Source organism: Oryctolagus cuniculus, chromosome 1 (assembly GCF_051225735.1).
Source record: "Oryctolagus cuniculus isolate XC-2025 breed Fujian yellow rabbit chromosome 1, ASM5122573v1, whole genome shotgun sequence".
NCBI lineage: Eukaryota > Metazoa > Chordata > Mammalia > Lagomorpha > Leporidae > Oryctolagus > Oryctolagus cuniculus.
Genome location: NC_142867.1, coordinates 32,177,858 through 32,194,955, shown reverse-complemented (window position 1 = coordinate 32,194,955; position 17,098 = coordinate 32,177,858). Strand labels below are relative to the sequence as shown.

The 17,098-nt window shown below is 47.0% G+C and overlaps 1 protein-coding gene and 1 long non-coding RNA gene across 5 annotated transcripts in view; one reads left to right on the top strand and one right to left on the bottom strand.

Annotated features, from left to right (window-relative positions):
* Window positions 1-958, bottom strand: part of FBXO3 (F-box protein 3) — a 39,153-nt gene extending 38,195 nt beyond the window's left edge. For all 4 annotated transcript variants that reach the window (XR_011387675.2, XR_007911568.3, XR_016230299.1 and 1 more), the window contains exon 1: window positions 838-958. Coding sequence is in view for 1 of the 4 variants with exons in the window: in XM_051825908.3 (XP_051681868.1) it covers window positions 838-941 (104 nt within the window). In the remaining 3 variants the exon portion in view is untranslated. The remainder of the gene's footprint in view (window positions 1-837) is intronic.
* A 1,765-nt stretch (window positions 959-2,723) lies between these two features.
* LOC149128343 (uncharacterized) lies at window positions 2,724-16,993 on the top strand. The gene is made up of 3 exons (XR_016230290.1): window positions 2,724-15,500; window positions 16,228-16,333; window positions 16,756-16,993. It is a non-coding gene; the product is annotated as an uncharacterized LOC149128343 (long non-coding RNA).
* The last annotated feature ends 105 nt before the right edge of the window (window positions 16,994-17,098 follow it).

Genomic DNA, 17,098 nt, shown 5'->3' with positions numbered 1-17,098 from the left:
CCCACCCATCCTGAGGGCGATTTGTCTCCTCTCCAAGTATACACGGTAGGACACGAAACTCAGCCATGTCACCACCTGACAAGATGTAAACAATCGTGACACCCGAGGGCTGGGGGAGGCAGTGCCATCTCCTCCCCCGTCCCAGGGAACCCCCAAGTTCTGAAGAATTAAGCATTTAGCCACCTTTTTTTCAGCAACCAGTGTTTATTTGGGGAACAGGTGCCTGTCAGGTGGGAAACTCAAAGCGTACAGGAAAGAAGACTGTCTCGGGTACCTAAGTCCCAAAACACAAATCAGCATCCAATCTTATGGAGGAAAAACGAGAGGAGAACAATTCGCCAGGGATCGAGGCACGGGTGTCACCCCTTGGGGGTCGGGGCCACCTGTCTCCTTGTGGCGCGCCGCCCACCTCATAGCGCAGGCGCCTGCCTCTGCAGGGCCACCGGCCCCAGAGAAAAGTGCTCGGCCTGGACAGCGGCTTTTTCACAGCCGCCAGGCTGTGCCAGACCAGGCGGGGACCCGAGGGGGTCCGCGGGGCGCTGCGGGACGGCGTGGGGAGCATTGCCTGGCAACTGGGCCTCGCCGCGGCCTGGCGGAGACGGCCCTCGTCGCTCCTCAGGCCTGGGTCCAGGATAGGAGGAAGACCTCGGGGCGGGCCCCTTCCCTCCCCAGTCTCGCCCGGGTCCCCGGGGGGCTCTGCAGGATAAGAGCGGCCCTGGCGTCACCCTCTGTGCCGTGGGAGTCCGCGTTCTGTCGGCGGCCTCGTCCTCCTTCCCTCCTGCCTCACCGCCTCCTCCCTCCGTGTCCCCACCCCAGCCCTACGCGACGTCCCATTACTTGATTAGGTCCCGGTAGTCTAAGAAGGACAAGATGAGGAGCAGAGGATCGGTGGGCAGCGATTCTAGGGTCAGCGGTGCCGTCTCGGCCTCCATGGCCGCCATCTTGCCTGCCCCGGTGCAGGTCTGGCTCCGGTCTGGCCCCGCCCCGGCCCCGCCCAGGCCCCGCCCCGCCGCCAGCGCCCCAGCCGCTCGCACAGGTTTGTTATGTAACTGCCAGGCCTGTCCCGCCTTCTGGGCGGGCAGAGAGGCGGCACCCGGAAGGGCCCCGCCCAACGCCCCGCAGGCCCTCAGGAGGCGCGGCTGCACCACCGCCAGGCGGGACCGCGCTGCGTTGGCTGCGCTCCCTGCCCTGTTGCACCCGTCTCGTCTCCCCATTCTGCCGTCGTGTTCTGCTTCCTAAACTTGTCAGCCTTCGTTCCCGAGTCTTCTGCCTCAGTCCTCTCAGCCTGTCGTGCGTGATTTTACAGCCGGTACCCTCGAAGCCTCGCCGCATTATCTCAGGCTAGCTCGGCTCGCTTCTATTGGTTTCCACCCCGGGAACCCCTCAGTCTCTGTCGCCCCGACCCGCGGCCGGCAGCTACGAGCCGAGTCCCCCCTCTCAGGGTAAAGCTCGTCTCCCAAACTGGGAAATGAAATTCGCCCACCTGTGGTGGATGAGGGATTGTAATTATCTCATTTGTGTGTGAAATGGTGGACTGGCTTCTGCATAAATGTTAATTTCCCAAGCTGCCTTTTCCAGACTTTTCCACATCCTGGAGGAAGTTACTCCAGGACTGGAGAAGTGGAAACGATCTCCCTGTTCTCCCAAAAGTTCGTTGTCTCTATCTGCCATACTCGTAAGCTTTCTATTTATGGTTTTGTTTGATGCTTTTAATCCCTTGTCTGCCCAGCCAGACAAAACAAAACAACTCTTAACTCCATCTCTGTACTTCCAAACGGTTTACGCACTTACTTAGAGCGTTTATTGCACTGGATTCAGGTTGGTTGTCTCCTGTTTGTCGGTCTCACCAGGTGTAAACTTTCAGTCATCAGCTTCGTTAACAACCCCAAATGGCATTCAACAAGTTGAAAGGTTAATTCAGGTGGAATGTATAAAGGGAAACAGAACAGTCATTTCTATTGCATTTCATTGCAAGGGAGCTCTGCCTATTTATGTAAGTGGTTGCAAGGAGATTTGATCCCAGTTTATGTTGGTCTCCATTTGCCCTTCAGATGGGCTGCTGTCTTAAATCCAAAAGCTGAGAAGGGCTTCAGGCACAGTGCATTTCCTTCTGCTATGCTGTTGCACTTAGGCTTGGTCTAAGCTATGCCCTAATGCAGAGTTACCTTAGTGCTACAGCCAGGGCTGAGGTGAAGTGAAAGAGGCACAAACTTGAAGGAAGATATCAAAACACTCTGGAACCAAGAGAAATGATGTGTAATGCAGTATTTTTAACAGTGCAAATTAATGCAGAAAAATTCCATGATGAAGAAAATACCAAAACCTTAAAGAAAAACAGAATCCCACACAGTGCCATCTAAGCCATATAGAACTGAAGGAAAAGGGGGAAAAAAGCCCGTGAATACAAACTTTTATTTATTTATTTATTTTAATTTTGAGAGACAGAGACATAGAGATTAAGCTAGGGAAAGACAGGGACAAAGAACTGCCATCCACTGATTCACTTTCCAAATGCCCACGCTGGCCAAGGCTATACAAGGCCAAAGCCAGGAACTTGAAACTCAGTCCAAGTCTCTGCTGTGAGTGGCAGGAACTCAAGTACTTGAGCCATCATCTGCTACCTCCCAGAGTGAGCAATAGCAGGAAGCCAAGTATCCCAAGCAGCATCTTTTTTTTTTTTTTTTTTTTTTTTTTTTTTTTTTTTTTGGACAGGCAGAGTGGATAGTGAGAGAGAGAGACAGAGAGAAAGGTCTTCCTTTTGCTGTTGGTTCACCCTCCAATGGCCGCCGCGGCCCATCACACTGATCCGAAGCCAGGAGCCAGGTGCTTCTCCTGGTCTCCCATGGGGTGCAGGGCCCAAGCACTTGGGCCATCCTCCACTGCACTCCCTGGCCACAACAGAGAGCTGCCCTGGAAGAGGGGCAACCGGGACAGAATCCGGCGCCCTGACTGGGACTAGAACCCGGTGTGCCGGCGCCGCTAGGTGGAGGATTAGCCTATTGAGCCGCGGCACCGGCCCCAAGCCGCATCTTAATCACCGCACTGAACACCAGCCCCTCTTCCCATTTGCAGGTTAGCAACTGCCTGCCTCAGCAAAACTCAGTTATCTCGGAGTCAGGACAGCAAGCACAAGATGCTGGCTTCCTGCAAAATGGTGGCCTAGGTGCGCCTCCTTCTCCATATGCAGAACACTGTAGCGTAGGGGACCTCTCTGTTGAGTGCATTTTGGGGGTAGGTACAGTCTCACTCTGCCCAGCCTGGGGGCACCTCTCCATGGGACAAGAAAGATGGGAGCTGGAATGGGGGAGGAGGTCTTGTGTACTCTCCTTCTCTGCATGTAGCCCCACCCACCCAGTTTGTGGTGGTGCCACGTGGCACTGATAGGTTGCCCTTGGCCTCTGAAGCCTTGTGAAGCTTCACTCCCTGTGTCCATGTGCAAAGCACATCTGGAATCGCCCTTGGGCCTCCCTGAGGCAGGAAACATTCTTTCCTGGGGGTGCTGGTGTCAGGTCTCTTGATTATGGTGAGGCAGCTCCTGCTTCTGGGAGCCCAGGAGACGGGGAGGTGGGGGAACCACAGTGGAACTGCCAGACGCCAACTCCCCAAAACAAGTGTGTGGCCCCAAAGACAAACCCTGGGACAAAGGGCTGCTGGTGGTTGGCACCAAGGAAAGCAGAGCTCAGAACAAGTCGGGAATGTGCTTCTGCCTTGCAGCAGGGACAATGGCGAGGTAGGACTGACTGCAGCTCAGAAAGGCAATCAGCCCAGTGCAATGACACAGAGCTCTGGCTTGGATTCAGCTGTTCTTGGAGCAAAACCACAGGCAAACTCGTGGCTGATGAGAAGCCCAGAGTGGATGTAGATTGATAGCATAGTGCTAGCAGCTGATCCAACTAGGTGCCTGCAGAGACTTCCCTTAAATAGTCTTGAATTCACCCCACAAATGTTTGTTATTTTGTTTTTGTCTGCAACATGCTTCTTGTTCTCCTGCAGCTTGTGAACTTTTCTGGGAGCATGGTGAGGAGACCTGCCAAATGAATACACCTACTGGTGACTCCTTATATGGTGGCTTGAGGGTATGGCTAGCAATAGTCTGTGATTGCCAAGCCTTCTCCTTGAAATGATATCTGCTACCCTGCAGAGAGAAAAACAGTATTCTCCCAAGAGATGCAGTACTGGCCAGGGTGCTGAAAACCTACATCCATCATTCAATAGCCCTGCAGGACTGCAGAAGCCACGAGTGGAGTGTCCTAGTGAGGCTTACACAGGCAAGTGGCCATGTTGATCTTGCAGTGTCTGATACAAGCACATGGCTGAGCTACAGTTGTGCTATCAGTGACACATGATCATGCTTGGAGGGGCTGGTACTTTTCTTTTTTATACACTCCAGGAAGAAGAGGAAAAAAAGGCCCTTTGTGCCCCCACAAGGCTGTCTTCTACGATCTCTTCTCTTGCCTGGCTTCTCTTGTGATTTGACATCAGGCTAGGCTAAGCCAATGGTGGGGCATTGGTAGGAGAATGGGGAAGGGGAGAGAAGAGAGGATTTAGGGTGTCTCACCTCCACCTGCTGGGATTTTGGCTGCAGCTGCGCTCATCTTTGGAGACAGTTCCTGTTGGTGCAGCCTTTCCTATCATCAGCCCCCCTGCATCTGCCAATACTGTGCGTCTACTTCAGAGCTAATAGCAGCTCCCTCTGGCACTAAACCTTGGGTAATTCACCATCTCTTATTGGTCCACTCATCCAGCTCATAACTCTCTTAGTAATCTGTGCTTTGGATCCTGTTTAGTTATGCTCTTTTGAACATTCTATCTGTTGAGATGTCACTCTATCATGTGCCTACATCTACCAAGTCCAGCAGTACATAACCAACTCTCCAGCAGTGCATCACCAATAAGCTGCACAGGCACTCATTCAGGGAGAACGACTGGTTGGGACCAAGCACTGCACTGAATTGATGACTCCAGTTTCTGAGGGAGCTGCTTGCATTCTGCTGCATGCGGTTTTACAGGTGTGGGTGGGCTTCCAAGGAAGAAGCAGCAGCTCTGTTGTGACCTGCTTGGTGACTTCCTGTGTCATAGCCCAGAGAGACATTTTATTCTCTTATTTTTTAATTGCATATTCATTTATTGTATTTGAAAGGCACACACACACACACACACACACACATATATATATAGAGAGAGAGAGAGAGAGAAAGAGAGAGAGAGAGAAAAACTCCCATCTACTGATTCACATTCCAAAGGCCACAACAGCTGGAGCCAGCCTGACCAACACCAGGAACTGGGAACTCAATCTAGGTCTCCCACGTGGGTGCCAGGAACCCAAGTATTGGAGCCGTCACCTGCTGCCTCCCAGGGTCTGCGTTAGTAGGAAGCTGGAATTGGGAGTAGAGCTGTGACTCAAAGCCAGGCAGCCTATGTGGAATGCAGGTGTCCTACGCAGTGTGTTCACCACTATGTCGAATGCCCGAATGTTATACACTTACTGAAATCAAAATGCTAATCCTGTGTTCAACTATAGGGATAGGTTAGCCTGCTCTAGAAACAAGTCATACCTGGGATTTTTACTTCATGCTTAATGTATCAGGTAGGCAACTACACATGGGGAGGCAAATCACTTAGAAAGCAGTCCAGTCGTCAGTATCTATCTAGCTCCTTCAGACCCTTGGAATCACAGATATCAGGGATCAATCTCACAGCCCCTGGGGGCCTTTGGAAATAAGACTCCACTTTCTTGTCAGCCAAGCTTCCAAGGACATACTTCTGCTAATGAACCTGAAACTGTCCTCCTCTGGAAAAAAAGGAATGTCACTGAAGGGAGACGTGATGGCATTGCTACCTGACATTCTCTGCTTGCATCGAGTCCTGTCTGAACTCCAATACCCAGAAAATTCTGTAGTGATGTGGAAATGGCACCTCCATCTAAGCCCAAGTCTGGTTCCTGATACTTCTGCCAACCTCAGAAACAGGTAGCTACCCTCCCATTAGACATGGATGGATCCACCTGCCATTACACCAAAGCTGTTGTCTCACTGGGACCTCTCTCATAAGATGTGCATCTGAAAAATGCCATGGTTCAACAATGAAATAACTTTTTCTGAGATGGGCAAATCCCATGGAATGCCATGGCCATGAGTTCCTGAGGCCCCCCATAGTTGACATGCTGAGTAATTGACTGAACTTCAGGAGCTATTCTTGGGTGTAGCTCTGATGGAAGCACAACTTGGAGACTGATGGAAATACATCTTCAGACAGGACGTCAGAAGGATCCGAAGGGTTGTGAGGGATCAAGGGGAGAGAGGAAGAGGAAGCAAGGGGAGCCCCCAGACTGCAATGCAGATCGGACACTTGTGGAAAGGCCAAGGAAGGGTGCTTTGACAGGAAGTCTCAGACTGGCCTGGAGCTCCAAGGATGTCTTAGACCAATGGAGAGTCTTTGAGCCAAAGATGCCTAATGAAAAGTCCAGAGATCCCCATGATTAGCCTGCAGTAGTACCTTGTCATACTTAATTATTGACTGGGAACAGCTCAAGGGGCATATGGACATGATGAGAGAGCGTGACAGATAGCAAACTGACATTCTCAGTCACTGTGTTACCTGCAGCAGGAGATCTACGTGGCATATTACCCTGGCCATCACACAAAAGTGTCACAAATACCAAGGCTATTTGATCAGGCCTTTGGGAAACCCAAAGACCAGGTTTAATAAAGGCACCTCCATATGGGGCGCCCCAGTTGAAAAGGTTATGAAGTGATAAAAGTTTAGAGGAAAACACTGATTTTTTTAAAAAAAAAAAGACCAACCAAACATATATGGGCATCATGTGCTCTATCACAGCCCGTTCACTCAACTGATGCTCCAACTAACCACAGTAGTGGAACCAGCGAAGGGACACAGGGATACCCAACCTTGTTGAAAGAAATTCTTTCAACACATATAGTATCCACCATTACTTGCAAATGCTTGAGCTCTTGGTCACCTCGGCCAGTCTGTTTACTGGTGAGCTGAATTCCTCTGCACACCTGGCTGGGTCAGCTGTCATCAGCTATTTCTAAGCTGCACAGCGCCAAACTGCCTGCTGCCTTGCTTCACCAAACAACTTGGCACCCAGAAGCTGGGAGCAGGCAAAGAAAATATAAGCAGGAAGAGAACATCCTCATTGTGTGTGTGTGTGTGTGTGTGTGTGTGTGTGTGTGTAGGGGGAAATAACACAGAGTTGAGCAGATTAGAGTCCCTTGAGGAAACAGAAACCATGCTAGATGTTGCAACAGAAGCTTAATATAAGGAATAGTGGGGACCAAGCTGCTGCCTGCAGTGCCGGCATCTCCTATGGGCACCAGTTCAAGTCCCAGCTGCTCCACTTCTGATCCAGCACTCTGCTATGGCCTGGGAAAGCAGTAGAAGATGTCCCAAGTCCTTGGACCTCTGCACCCACATGAGAGACCCAGAAGAGGCTCCTGGTTCCTGGCTTCAGATCACCACAGCTCCGGCCATTGTGGCCAATTTGGGAGTGAACTAACAGATGGAAGACCTCTCTCTCTCTCTCTCTCTCTCTCTCTCTCTCTCTGTGTAACTCTGACTTTCAAATAAATAAATAAATCTTAAAAAAAAAAAAAAAGGAATTGTGAGACATGGGTAAGAAGGCTGAAAGAGCAGAGTGCATGTTGAGATAGTCCAGGAATTGGGGTTGTACTGTGATCTGAATGTGTTCCCTCAAAATTCATGGGATAGAACTCCAACCCTGAAGGGGAATGGTATTAAGAGATGGGACCTGGGGCTGGTGTTGTGGTGTAGCCAGTAGAGCCAATGCTTGTGACGTTGGTATCCCTTATGGGACTGGTTTGAGTCCCGGCTGCTCCAGTTCCAATCCAGCTACCTGCTAACTGCCTGGGAAAGTAGTGCCCCTGTATTCATGTGGAAGACCTGGAAGAAGTTCTTGGTTCTTGGCTTCAGCCTGGCCCAGCCCCAGCTGTTGCAGCCATCTGGGAAGGGAAACAGCAGATGGAAGATTTTCTCTCTCTTGCTCTCTCTCTGTAACTCTGACTTTTCAAATAAATCAATAAATCTTAACAAATAGAAATAAAAAAATTTAAAAGAGGTGGGCCTTTGACAGATGACTGTGTCATTCATGGGATGAATGCCCTGCCCCTTGGTCTGTGTAAGGACGCAGCGTGAAATCACCATCCATCAACCTGGCACCAGGCATTGAGTCTGCTGGCACCTCGACCTCGGACTTCTCAGTCTGTTGTTTATCCAGCAAACACTTTTTATTACACAAGTAAATCATGGTAATAATCAAACAGAAAGAAAAAGCAAGTGTTCTTCCCCAAACCCCATTAAATATTTTTTCTTTATTTTCCTCTTACATACAGACACAGCATGTATAAATGGTTTTAAATAGGGGCTACATGTATGTTGAGGTGTAACTTGTGATTCTTGACTCAAATTGTGGATGATGCTTCTTGCTGGGGAATTTTCATTCATGCTGTCTTGAATGTCATGAGTGATCATTGATATAAATGCATCATATAGTGTGCCAGCAGTCTCCTCTTGTGAGATTGTCACACATTTTCCAGTTACATTGTGATCAACACCACAGTGGTAAGTATCCTCATACATTCACATGTTTCTGACTTGTTCCAGTTACTTTCATCCCATAGATTTTAGGTGTGAAATTATTTTAGGGTCAAAAGTTGCAAGTGTTTTTTCATTTCTCACAAATTCCTAAATGGCTCCCAAAATAGTTACAGACAAGACATTAAGTTCCAGATGTAGAATTAGTACAGAACACATTCTGTGACCCAACTATAGTAAAACTAGAAATGAATAATAAATGGGTAACCCCAAAAATCCAACCATTTGACCTAGAAAAAAAGCAATTAAAACATACTCTTCAGAACTCAGATGAAATAAGAAATTATAAATGAGATTGCAAAGTGATTTGACATTAATAACAATCAGAATGGCAAATTATTTTTCCTGTCAAAACTATACCTTGATGCCAGTTTAAAACTTTAGACCTTTCTATATTAAATGAAAATATTTATAAACAAAGAATTCCACTCAAGTCAGAAAACAACAAATACCATTACAGGAAGTTGGCTACAGGTAAGTTACAGAGAGGGTCAGAATGGAAGGAATTAGGGGTAGAAAATGAAGTTGAGGGGTAAGAGCAATATAGGGCTCTGGTGTGAGTATTTCTGCATAATTGTGCATTCCTATGTGGAAGAGGGGACGGGACATATGGACACATCCCACACTTTGCTGATGCACAAGCATATAAGGCAAACTTGAACTTGACTGACATTCACAGCAAGATTAACTGGGATAGTGTCAGTGTCGGTGGATGGTATTGAAAGCAGAAAGGTGGGAATGATTACACTGGGTGTGGGCCAGGGAGGGAAAGCTGCTCACTGGATGCTCTGCCGAGTGGAGCATTGCAGGACAGGTAGGACTGGGCCAGGTAAAATCCTTGTAGAGGGAGTGTGAAGGCCAGGTGTGCTGGTAACACTGGGGGATTGTTTGCAAGGCACAGAAGTGTTTTTCCGTGTCTAATTAGTTCTAGCCATCTATGGGACTCTTATTATGTAGCCATATCATTTTTTAAATAATGTGCTTTCTTTTAGTGCAGAGAATTTTGAACTCAGATTGATCTATTTTTAGAGCCTGTTTTACTTTACTAATAATTAGGCCAGAAAGTGAACTTCCTGGAAATGTCATCTTATTTCTTATCTATAGTGAGTTGATGATGTTAGCATGCAAAAATATATTCAGTACTGGAGCCAGCACTGTGGTGCAGTCGGTTAAGACACCGCTTAGGATGCCAGCATTCCCTATTGGAGCACCTGTTCAAATTCTGGCTACTCCATTTCCAGACGAGCTTCCTGTTAATGCCCCTGGGAAAGCAGTAGAGGATGACCCAAGTGCTTAGGCCCTGTCCTCTTATGTGGAAGACCTGGGTGGAATTCCTGAATCCTGACTTCGGCTTCACCATTTCTGTCATTTGTGGGGTGAACCAGCAGATGGAAGATCTCTCTCTCTCCCTCTCTCTCTCTCCCTGTCACACTGCCTTTCGCAAAAATAAATAAATCTTCATATATACATATATATATATACACATACATACATACACACTGTGTGTGTGTGTCTATACCCAGTACCTATTTAATCCTTCAGGAAGGATATATTGCATGGTTGAGGAAGGGAGAGTCTGTAAAACCAAAAACTGAAATGGAAATCTTTTCAAAACTTTTGAATATTCTTTTTTTTTTTTGCTTTCAAACTTTTATTTAATGAATATAAATTTCCAAAGTACAGCTTATGGATTACAATGGCTTCCCCCCCATAACGTCCCTCCCACCCGCAACCCTCCCCTTTCCCACTCCCTCTCCCCTTCCATTCACATCAAGATTCATTTTCGATTCTCTTTATATACAGAAGATCAGTTTAGCATACATTAAGTAAAGATTTCAACAGTTTGCTCCCACACAGAAACATAAAGTGAAAAATACTGTTTGAGTACTAGTTATAGCATTAAATCTCAATGTACAGCACACTAAGGACAAAGATCCTACATGAGGAGTAAGTGCACAGTGACTCCTGTTGTTGACTTAACAAATTGACACTCTTGTTTATGGCCTCAGTAATCACCCTAGGCTCTTGTCATGAGCTGCCAAGGCTATGGAAGCCCCCTGAGTTCACTGACTCTGATCATATTTAGACAAGGCCATGGTCAAAGTGGAAGTTCTCTCCTCCCTTCAGAGAAAGGTACCTCCTTCTTTGATGACCCATTCTTTCCACTGGGATCTCACTCGCAGAGATCTTTCATTTAGGTTTTTTTTTTTTTTCCCCAGAGTGTCTTGGCTTTCCATGCCTGAAATACTCTCATGGGCTTTTCAGCCAGATCTGCATGCCTTAAGGGCTGATTCTGAGGCCAGAGTGTTGTTTAGGACATCTGCCATTCTATGGGTCTGCTGTGTATCTCACTTCCCATGTTGGATCATTCTCTCCCTTTTTTATTCTATCAGCTAGTATTTGCAGACACTATTCTTGTTTATGTGATCCCTTTGGTTCTTAGTCCTATCATTATGATCAATTGTGAACAGAAATTGATCACTGGGACTAGTGAGATGGCATTGGTACATGCCACCTTGATGGGATTGAATTGGAATCCCCTGGTATGTTTCTAACTCTACCGTTTGAGGTAAGTCAGCTTGAGCATGTCCCAAATTGCACATCTCTTCCCTCTCTTATTCCCACTCTTATATTTAACAGCGATCACTTTTCAGTTAAGTTTCAGCACTTAAGAAGAATTGTGTATTGATTACAGTATTCAACCAAAAGTATTAAGTAGTACAAACAAAAAAATATACTAAGAGGGATAACATATCTGGTGTTCCATATAATAAATGTGTAGAACTTCATTTTCCAAAAAGGCGTATTTCTTATGATCTTTGTGTTTTCCAGCTTCTAAATTCGGTATGGTTCTATCTTGAGGAAAAAGAAACAATGCTGCTTCTCGCTGTGTGTGAGTTGTATGTTTGTAAAAAGTATAGAAATGCTACGGAAGATATAAAAAGGCAGCTGTGAACTCTTATTTCCTGGAGACAAAGAGGTGGAAAATAAGAGGGAATGAGTAGAGATGGTTTACTTAGGTTTTTTTTTTCATTTCTACTGTTTTTCTATGATAATGAGCTAGTACTTTTGTCATTGGAAGAAGGATATAGTAAAGCTTTTGGAAGTTCAAGGCTATCATGGCTCAGGAGGGCTGCTGCTCACCAACACTGGGTTGTCTGGGGTCTTTGAGGGCAGAACCCACCATTGCACAACTATTCTAGAGTGCATTGCTAAGGTCAAGGTTGCCAAAGGGGTTAAACTTCAACACTAGGTTGGCCATTTTTAAAGTTTGGTTATTTTTATTTATTTGAAGAAGGGGAGGGACAGAGAGAGAGAGAGAGAGAGAGAGAGAGAGAGAGATCTTCCATCAGCTGGTCTACCAAGTCTCACAACAACCAGGTCTGAGCCAGACCAAGCCAGGAGCTAGGAACTCCCCCTGGAGAATCCCACATGGGTAGCAGGGAAGCGAGCACCTGAGTGGTCATCTGCTTCTTCCCAGGGTGTTCATTAGCAAGAAGCTGGGTGGAAAGCAGGGGTGGGATTTGATCCTGGGAACTCTGATACAGGATATGGGATGCCTGAGTCTCAAAAGCAGTTTAACCCACTGCAGCACAACACACACCCATAGGCTGGCCATTTGTGTGTGTGTGTGTGTGTGTGTGTGTGGTGTGTGTTTGTTTGTTTTGGTTTTTTGTTTGTTTGTTTTTGGCACAAGGATGTTTCTGCTAGCAAGCTGGGAGATCTAGAATCTAACCCCACACCTGGGTCTTTTATCACCCGTGACTTTGAGAAAATCACTCACATGTCTGGGCTTGGGTTTCTTTCCAAATATGATGAGGGAGAAGAAAAAAGATGATTCTGACAATTCTCTCTGGTTCTGAAACACTGCAATCCCAATTGTAGTCTATTTCTCAGGTCTTTAAAACTTCTGACCTGGTTTCTCGGTGATACCTCACAAGTCACAGCCATGGTTGCTTCCATGCCAAGACTCTAAAGAAACTGAATTCAATGAGCAAGTCCTTAAAAATGCCAGTTATGGGGCCGGCGCCGCGACTCAATAGGCTAATCCTCCGCCTTGTGGCGCCGACACACCGGGTTCTAATCCCAGTCGGGTCTCCGGATTCTGTCCCGGTTGCCCCTCTTCCAGGCCAGCTCTCTGCCGTGGCCAGGGAGTGCAGTGGAGGATGGCCCAAGTGCTTGGGCCCTGCACCCCATGGGAGACCAGGAGAAGCACCTGGCTCCTGGCTTCGGATTAGCGCAATGCACCGGCCGCAGCGTGCCGGCCGCGGCGGCCATTGGAGGGTGAACCAACAGCAAAGGAAGACCTTTGTCTCTCTCTCTCACACTGTCCACTCTGCCTGTAAAAAAAAAAATGCCAGTTATGGGGGGAAAAGCAGAGGACAAGACCTCACGATCACCATGCCTCTCGTCTGGTTGGATGAAAAATACATGTATTCTCCAAGTGGAGAAGCTTCTAAGAAACTGTAGGTGAATTTACAAAATAGAGTAAGAAAGGCTCGGCTTCCAAATGCTATGTAAGAACTCAGGACATCATGTGGGAATTTCTTTGTTTCTTTTTTAAGTAAACTAATCATTTAATTCCATTTTTCTGAATTAAAAAAAAAAAACATGTATTTGAAAGGCAGATTTACAGAGAGGGAAAGGCAGGGAGAAACATTTTCCATCCACTGGTTCTCTCCCCCAAATGGCTGCAATGGGCCAGGAGTTTCATTTGGTCTCCTGCGTGGGTGGAAGGGCCCAGGCACTTGGACCATTTATCCACCACTGCTTTCCCAGGTGCATTATCAGGGAGCTGGACTGAAAGTGGAGCCGTCAGGACTCAAACTGGCACCCAAGTGGGATGCTGGTGCTGCAGGCTGCGGCTTTACTTGCTATGCCACAATGCTAGCCTGGTAATTTAATTTATTTTATTTTAGGAATACAAACTTCATGCATTTAACATATACAAATGTGGGAACATGGTGAGTCTCCCTCCTACCACACCTCCCTCCCACCCATACTCCCACCCTTCTTTCTCCTCCCTCTCCCTTTCCCATTCTTATTTTTCACAGAAATCAATTTTCAGTTAATTTTATGCTCATAAGTTTAACCCTACACTAAGTAGAGAGTTCATTGAATAGTATGAAGAGGGAAAAAAAGGACAAAAACAAACAAGAAAAACATTGTTTCTCGACAGTCAAGGCAAGGGCTATTCAAAATCATCGCATCTCACAGTGCCAGTTTCACTCCTATAGATTACCTTTCAGACACTCTAGTAGTTACCACAGATCAGAGAGACCATACATTATTTGTCCTTTTGTGACTGGCTTATTTCAATAAGTATAATGATTTCCAGTTACATCCATTTTGTTGCAAATGACAGCATTTCTTTTTTTTTTTACTGCTGTGTAGTATTCCATTAGTGTATATATATACCATAAGTTCTTTATCCAGTCTTCAGTTGATGGACATCTGGGTTGATTCCATTATTTTTCTATTGTAAATTGAGCTGAAATGAACATGGGGGTACAGTTCAGTCTTTCATATGCTGATTTCATCTCCTTTGGATAAATTCCCAGGAGGCGGATCAGCCTGGTAATTTCTTGAGTAATAACATGCAATAGGTGGCAACAAAGTACAAACATGGGAACATCCCACAGAGAAGGGACACAGGTCAGAATGAAGAAGTTAGGGAACTCTGGGCCCTGCCCAATGTGGCCATAAAGGGAAAAAAGTGTTAACTGAAACGGCTGTCGCCATAGGACAGCTCCTTATGCTGGGCAGTTACATTTTCTCCGGTTTAAAGTATACACTTTATACTCACTAGTTCAGTTGTGTCATTGAGGTTTCTAAGCTATCTTGAAAACACTGCTATAAAGTGGATGATTCGTCCTCCTGAAAATGTAAGGCGAGCCAGAAGTTAGAGCAAACAGCCTCAGTGGACCTCTGCAGAATAAAGGTGGTTGACTGGGGATTTTTACATCATGATCAGGGTGAACACACCCAGAATCCACAGGAGGGCTCTGGGGTGGAGCTGGAGGCCCCAGCTGAGAAACAGAAGGAACCTGGAACACAGGGCCAAGGACTGAGGGACTCTGTTCCAGGAGCAGCAGGTGCAGAGCTGCTGTTAGCCCTCCTCCCGCCAGGGTATCTAGGCAGGGAGGCCAGAGCGCCCGTTTCCTGAGAATGCACACTTTGAGCAGAAGCATCGATGGTGACCCAGCAGGCCCCAGGCCCTGAAGGAGGCAGTGGGGGCACACCATCAAATTACAGTTCAAACACTGAGCCAGGGGCCAGGTCCATGGCTGAAAGCCACCATTCACAGGAGGGAACCTTGGAAAATCAGGAAACACAATGTCCACAGTCAACCTAGATAAATGACAGGTCAGCAGGATCCTCTGCTGTGTTTACTTTGGAACGGCAGAGCAGCCGACAGGAACACACACACAAGGCAAAGGCAAAACAAGATTACATCAGATGTTTTGAAACAGTCATCTTTGGTCACAGTGTTTACTAACAAAGGTGACGTTAGTCCAAGGTTAAACACTTGTTAGGTCAATGTCACTGTAGAGGTACTTTTTATTTTTATTTTTTTATTTATTTGAGAGGTAGAGTTACAGGTTTTCTGTACGCTGCTCCACTCCCCCAGTGGCCATAACGGCCAGAGCTGGGATGATCTGAAGCCAGGAGCCAGGCGCTTCTTCCAGGTCTCCCTCGTGGGTGCAGGGGCCCAAACCCTTGGGCCATCTTCTACTGCTTTCCCAGGCCACAGCAGAGAGCTGGATCAGAAGAGGAGCAGCCGGGATACAAACCGGCATGCCCATATGCGATGCTGGTACTACTGGCAGAGGCTTGGCCATCTATACCAAAGCGCAGGCCCTAAGGTACTTTTTAATAAGGTTGTAGGGGCTTGTGTTTACTGCAGTTCTGGCTGTCTTACGAGAGTTACTATATGTCTCTTGTAATAGCTATTATCGTGTAATCAAGTGGGAGATCCTGTGTTTTATGACTGCCTGGTTTCACCTTTTTGAAAATACATATGTGACACAAGCGACTCATTCTAGCAAGTTTCACGTGGTTTTGGAGAATGGAGTGAAAAGGGGCTTCCACAAAAAAAAAAAAAAAAAAAGCCTGGGATGAACCTTTCCCTCTGTAGTGATACAATGAAATGAGCAAGCAAGATGATAATATGCACAAAAATCCCCTTCCAAGTGTTAAACAAGTGCTCTTGAGATAGGAGATCTAGGAAGTAAAGTGCTTATTAAGCCACCGTAAGTGCTACAAATGAAGGTCAGGTACTGGGACAAGTTCCCAAAGTTATCAACAGGAAGGCAAGCAGCCACTTAGAAAATGTCCTCTGTGGAAGAGGAACACCATTTTTTTCTGTCAAAGATTTGGAGAATGGGTAGCAGGCATTACGGTACAGTGGGTTAAGCGACAACTGGGATGCCCACAACCCAGACTGAGTACGGGGCCGGAGTCAAGGCTGCTCTCCATACTCTGATCCAGCTTGCTGCTGATGTACCCGGGAAGCAGGAGCTGGTGACCCGTGTACTTGGAAGCAGGTACCGGATCTTGACTTCACACAGGCCCTACACTTGGTTGTTGCAGGTTTGGAAACAGCAGACGGAAGATTTGTCTGCCTCTCCCATCGTCTGTCACTCTGCTTTGCTAATAAATGGATGAATCTTTAAAACAAAAAGGAAAAACAAATTGGGTAAGGTATAAGTTCTTTACAAGGAGTTTACACTGGCTACAGGTGAAAACAGGTAACACTAAAATAGTGGGCAGGACTTGGGAGGAGAGGTCGATCTCCTGGAAGTACACTTTTCCCTGGACAGTTTTGGGTTCCAGGTAGGATCTGCTGGCCTAGGAGATCACATGGGAATTCAATTTAAGATTTTGACAGAGATTGAGCAATGCTTGGAGATTTGTTCTTCCCATCCTGTAGCTCCTTAATTGATCCATGCACTCATCCCCCCTGGGCCCTCACCCTGTGGCCCTGGATCTGAACTTGGGACACCTCATCAGAATGTTGTTCTTGGGACCAGTGCCATGGCTCACCTGGTTAATCCTCCGCCTGCGGCGCCGACATCCCTTATGGGTGCGTGGTTCTAGTCCCATTTGCTCCTCTTCCAGTCCAGCTCTCTGCTGTGGCCCGGGAAGGCAGTGGAGGATGGCCCAAGTGCTTGGGCCCCTGCACCCACATGGGAGACCAGAAAGAGGCACCTAGCTCCAGGCTTTGGATTGGCGCAGTGCCGGCCATTTGGGGAGTGAACCAGCGGAAAGAAGATCTTTCTCTCTGTCTCTCCCTCTCATTGTCTGTAACTCTACCTCTCAAATAAATAAATAAAATCTTTAAAAAAAAAAAAGAATGTTGTTCTTATCACAAGACAGAGGCATATATGTGGAGCGCAAATGAACCTGCTGGTTTTAAAGAAAAACCACACCATCTAACAAAGGGAGAGTGATGAGGGGGGAA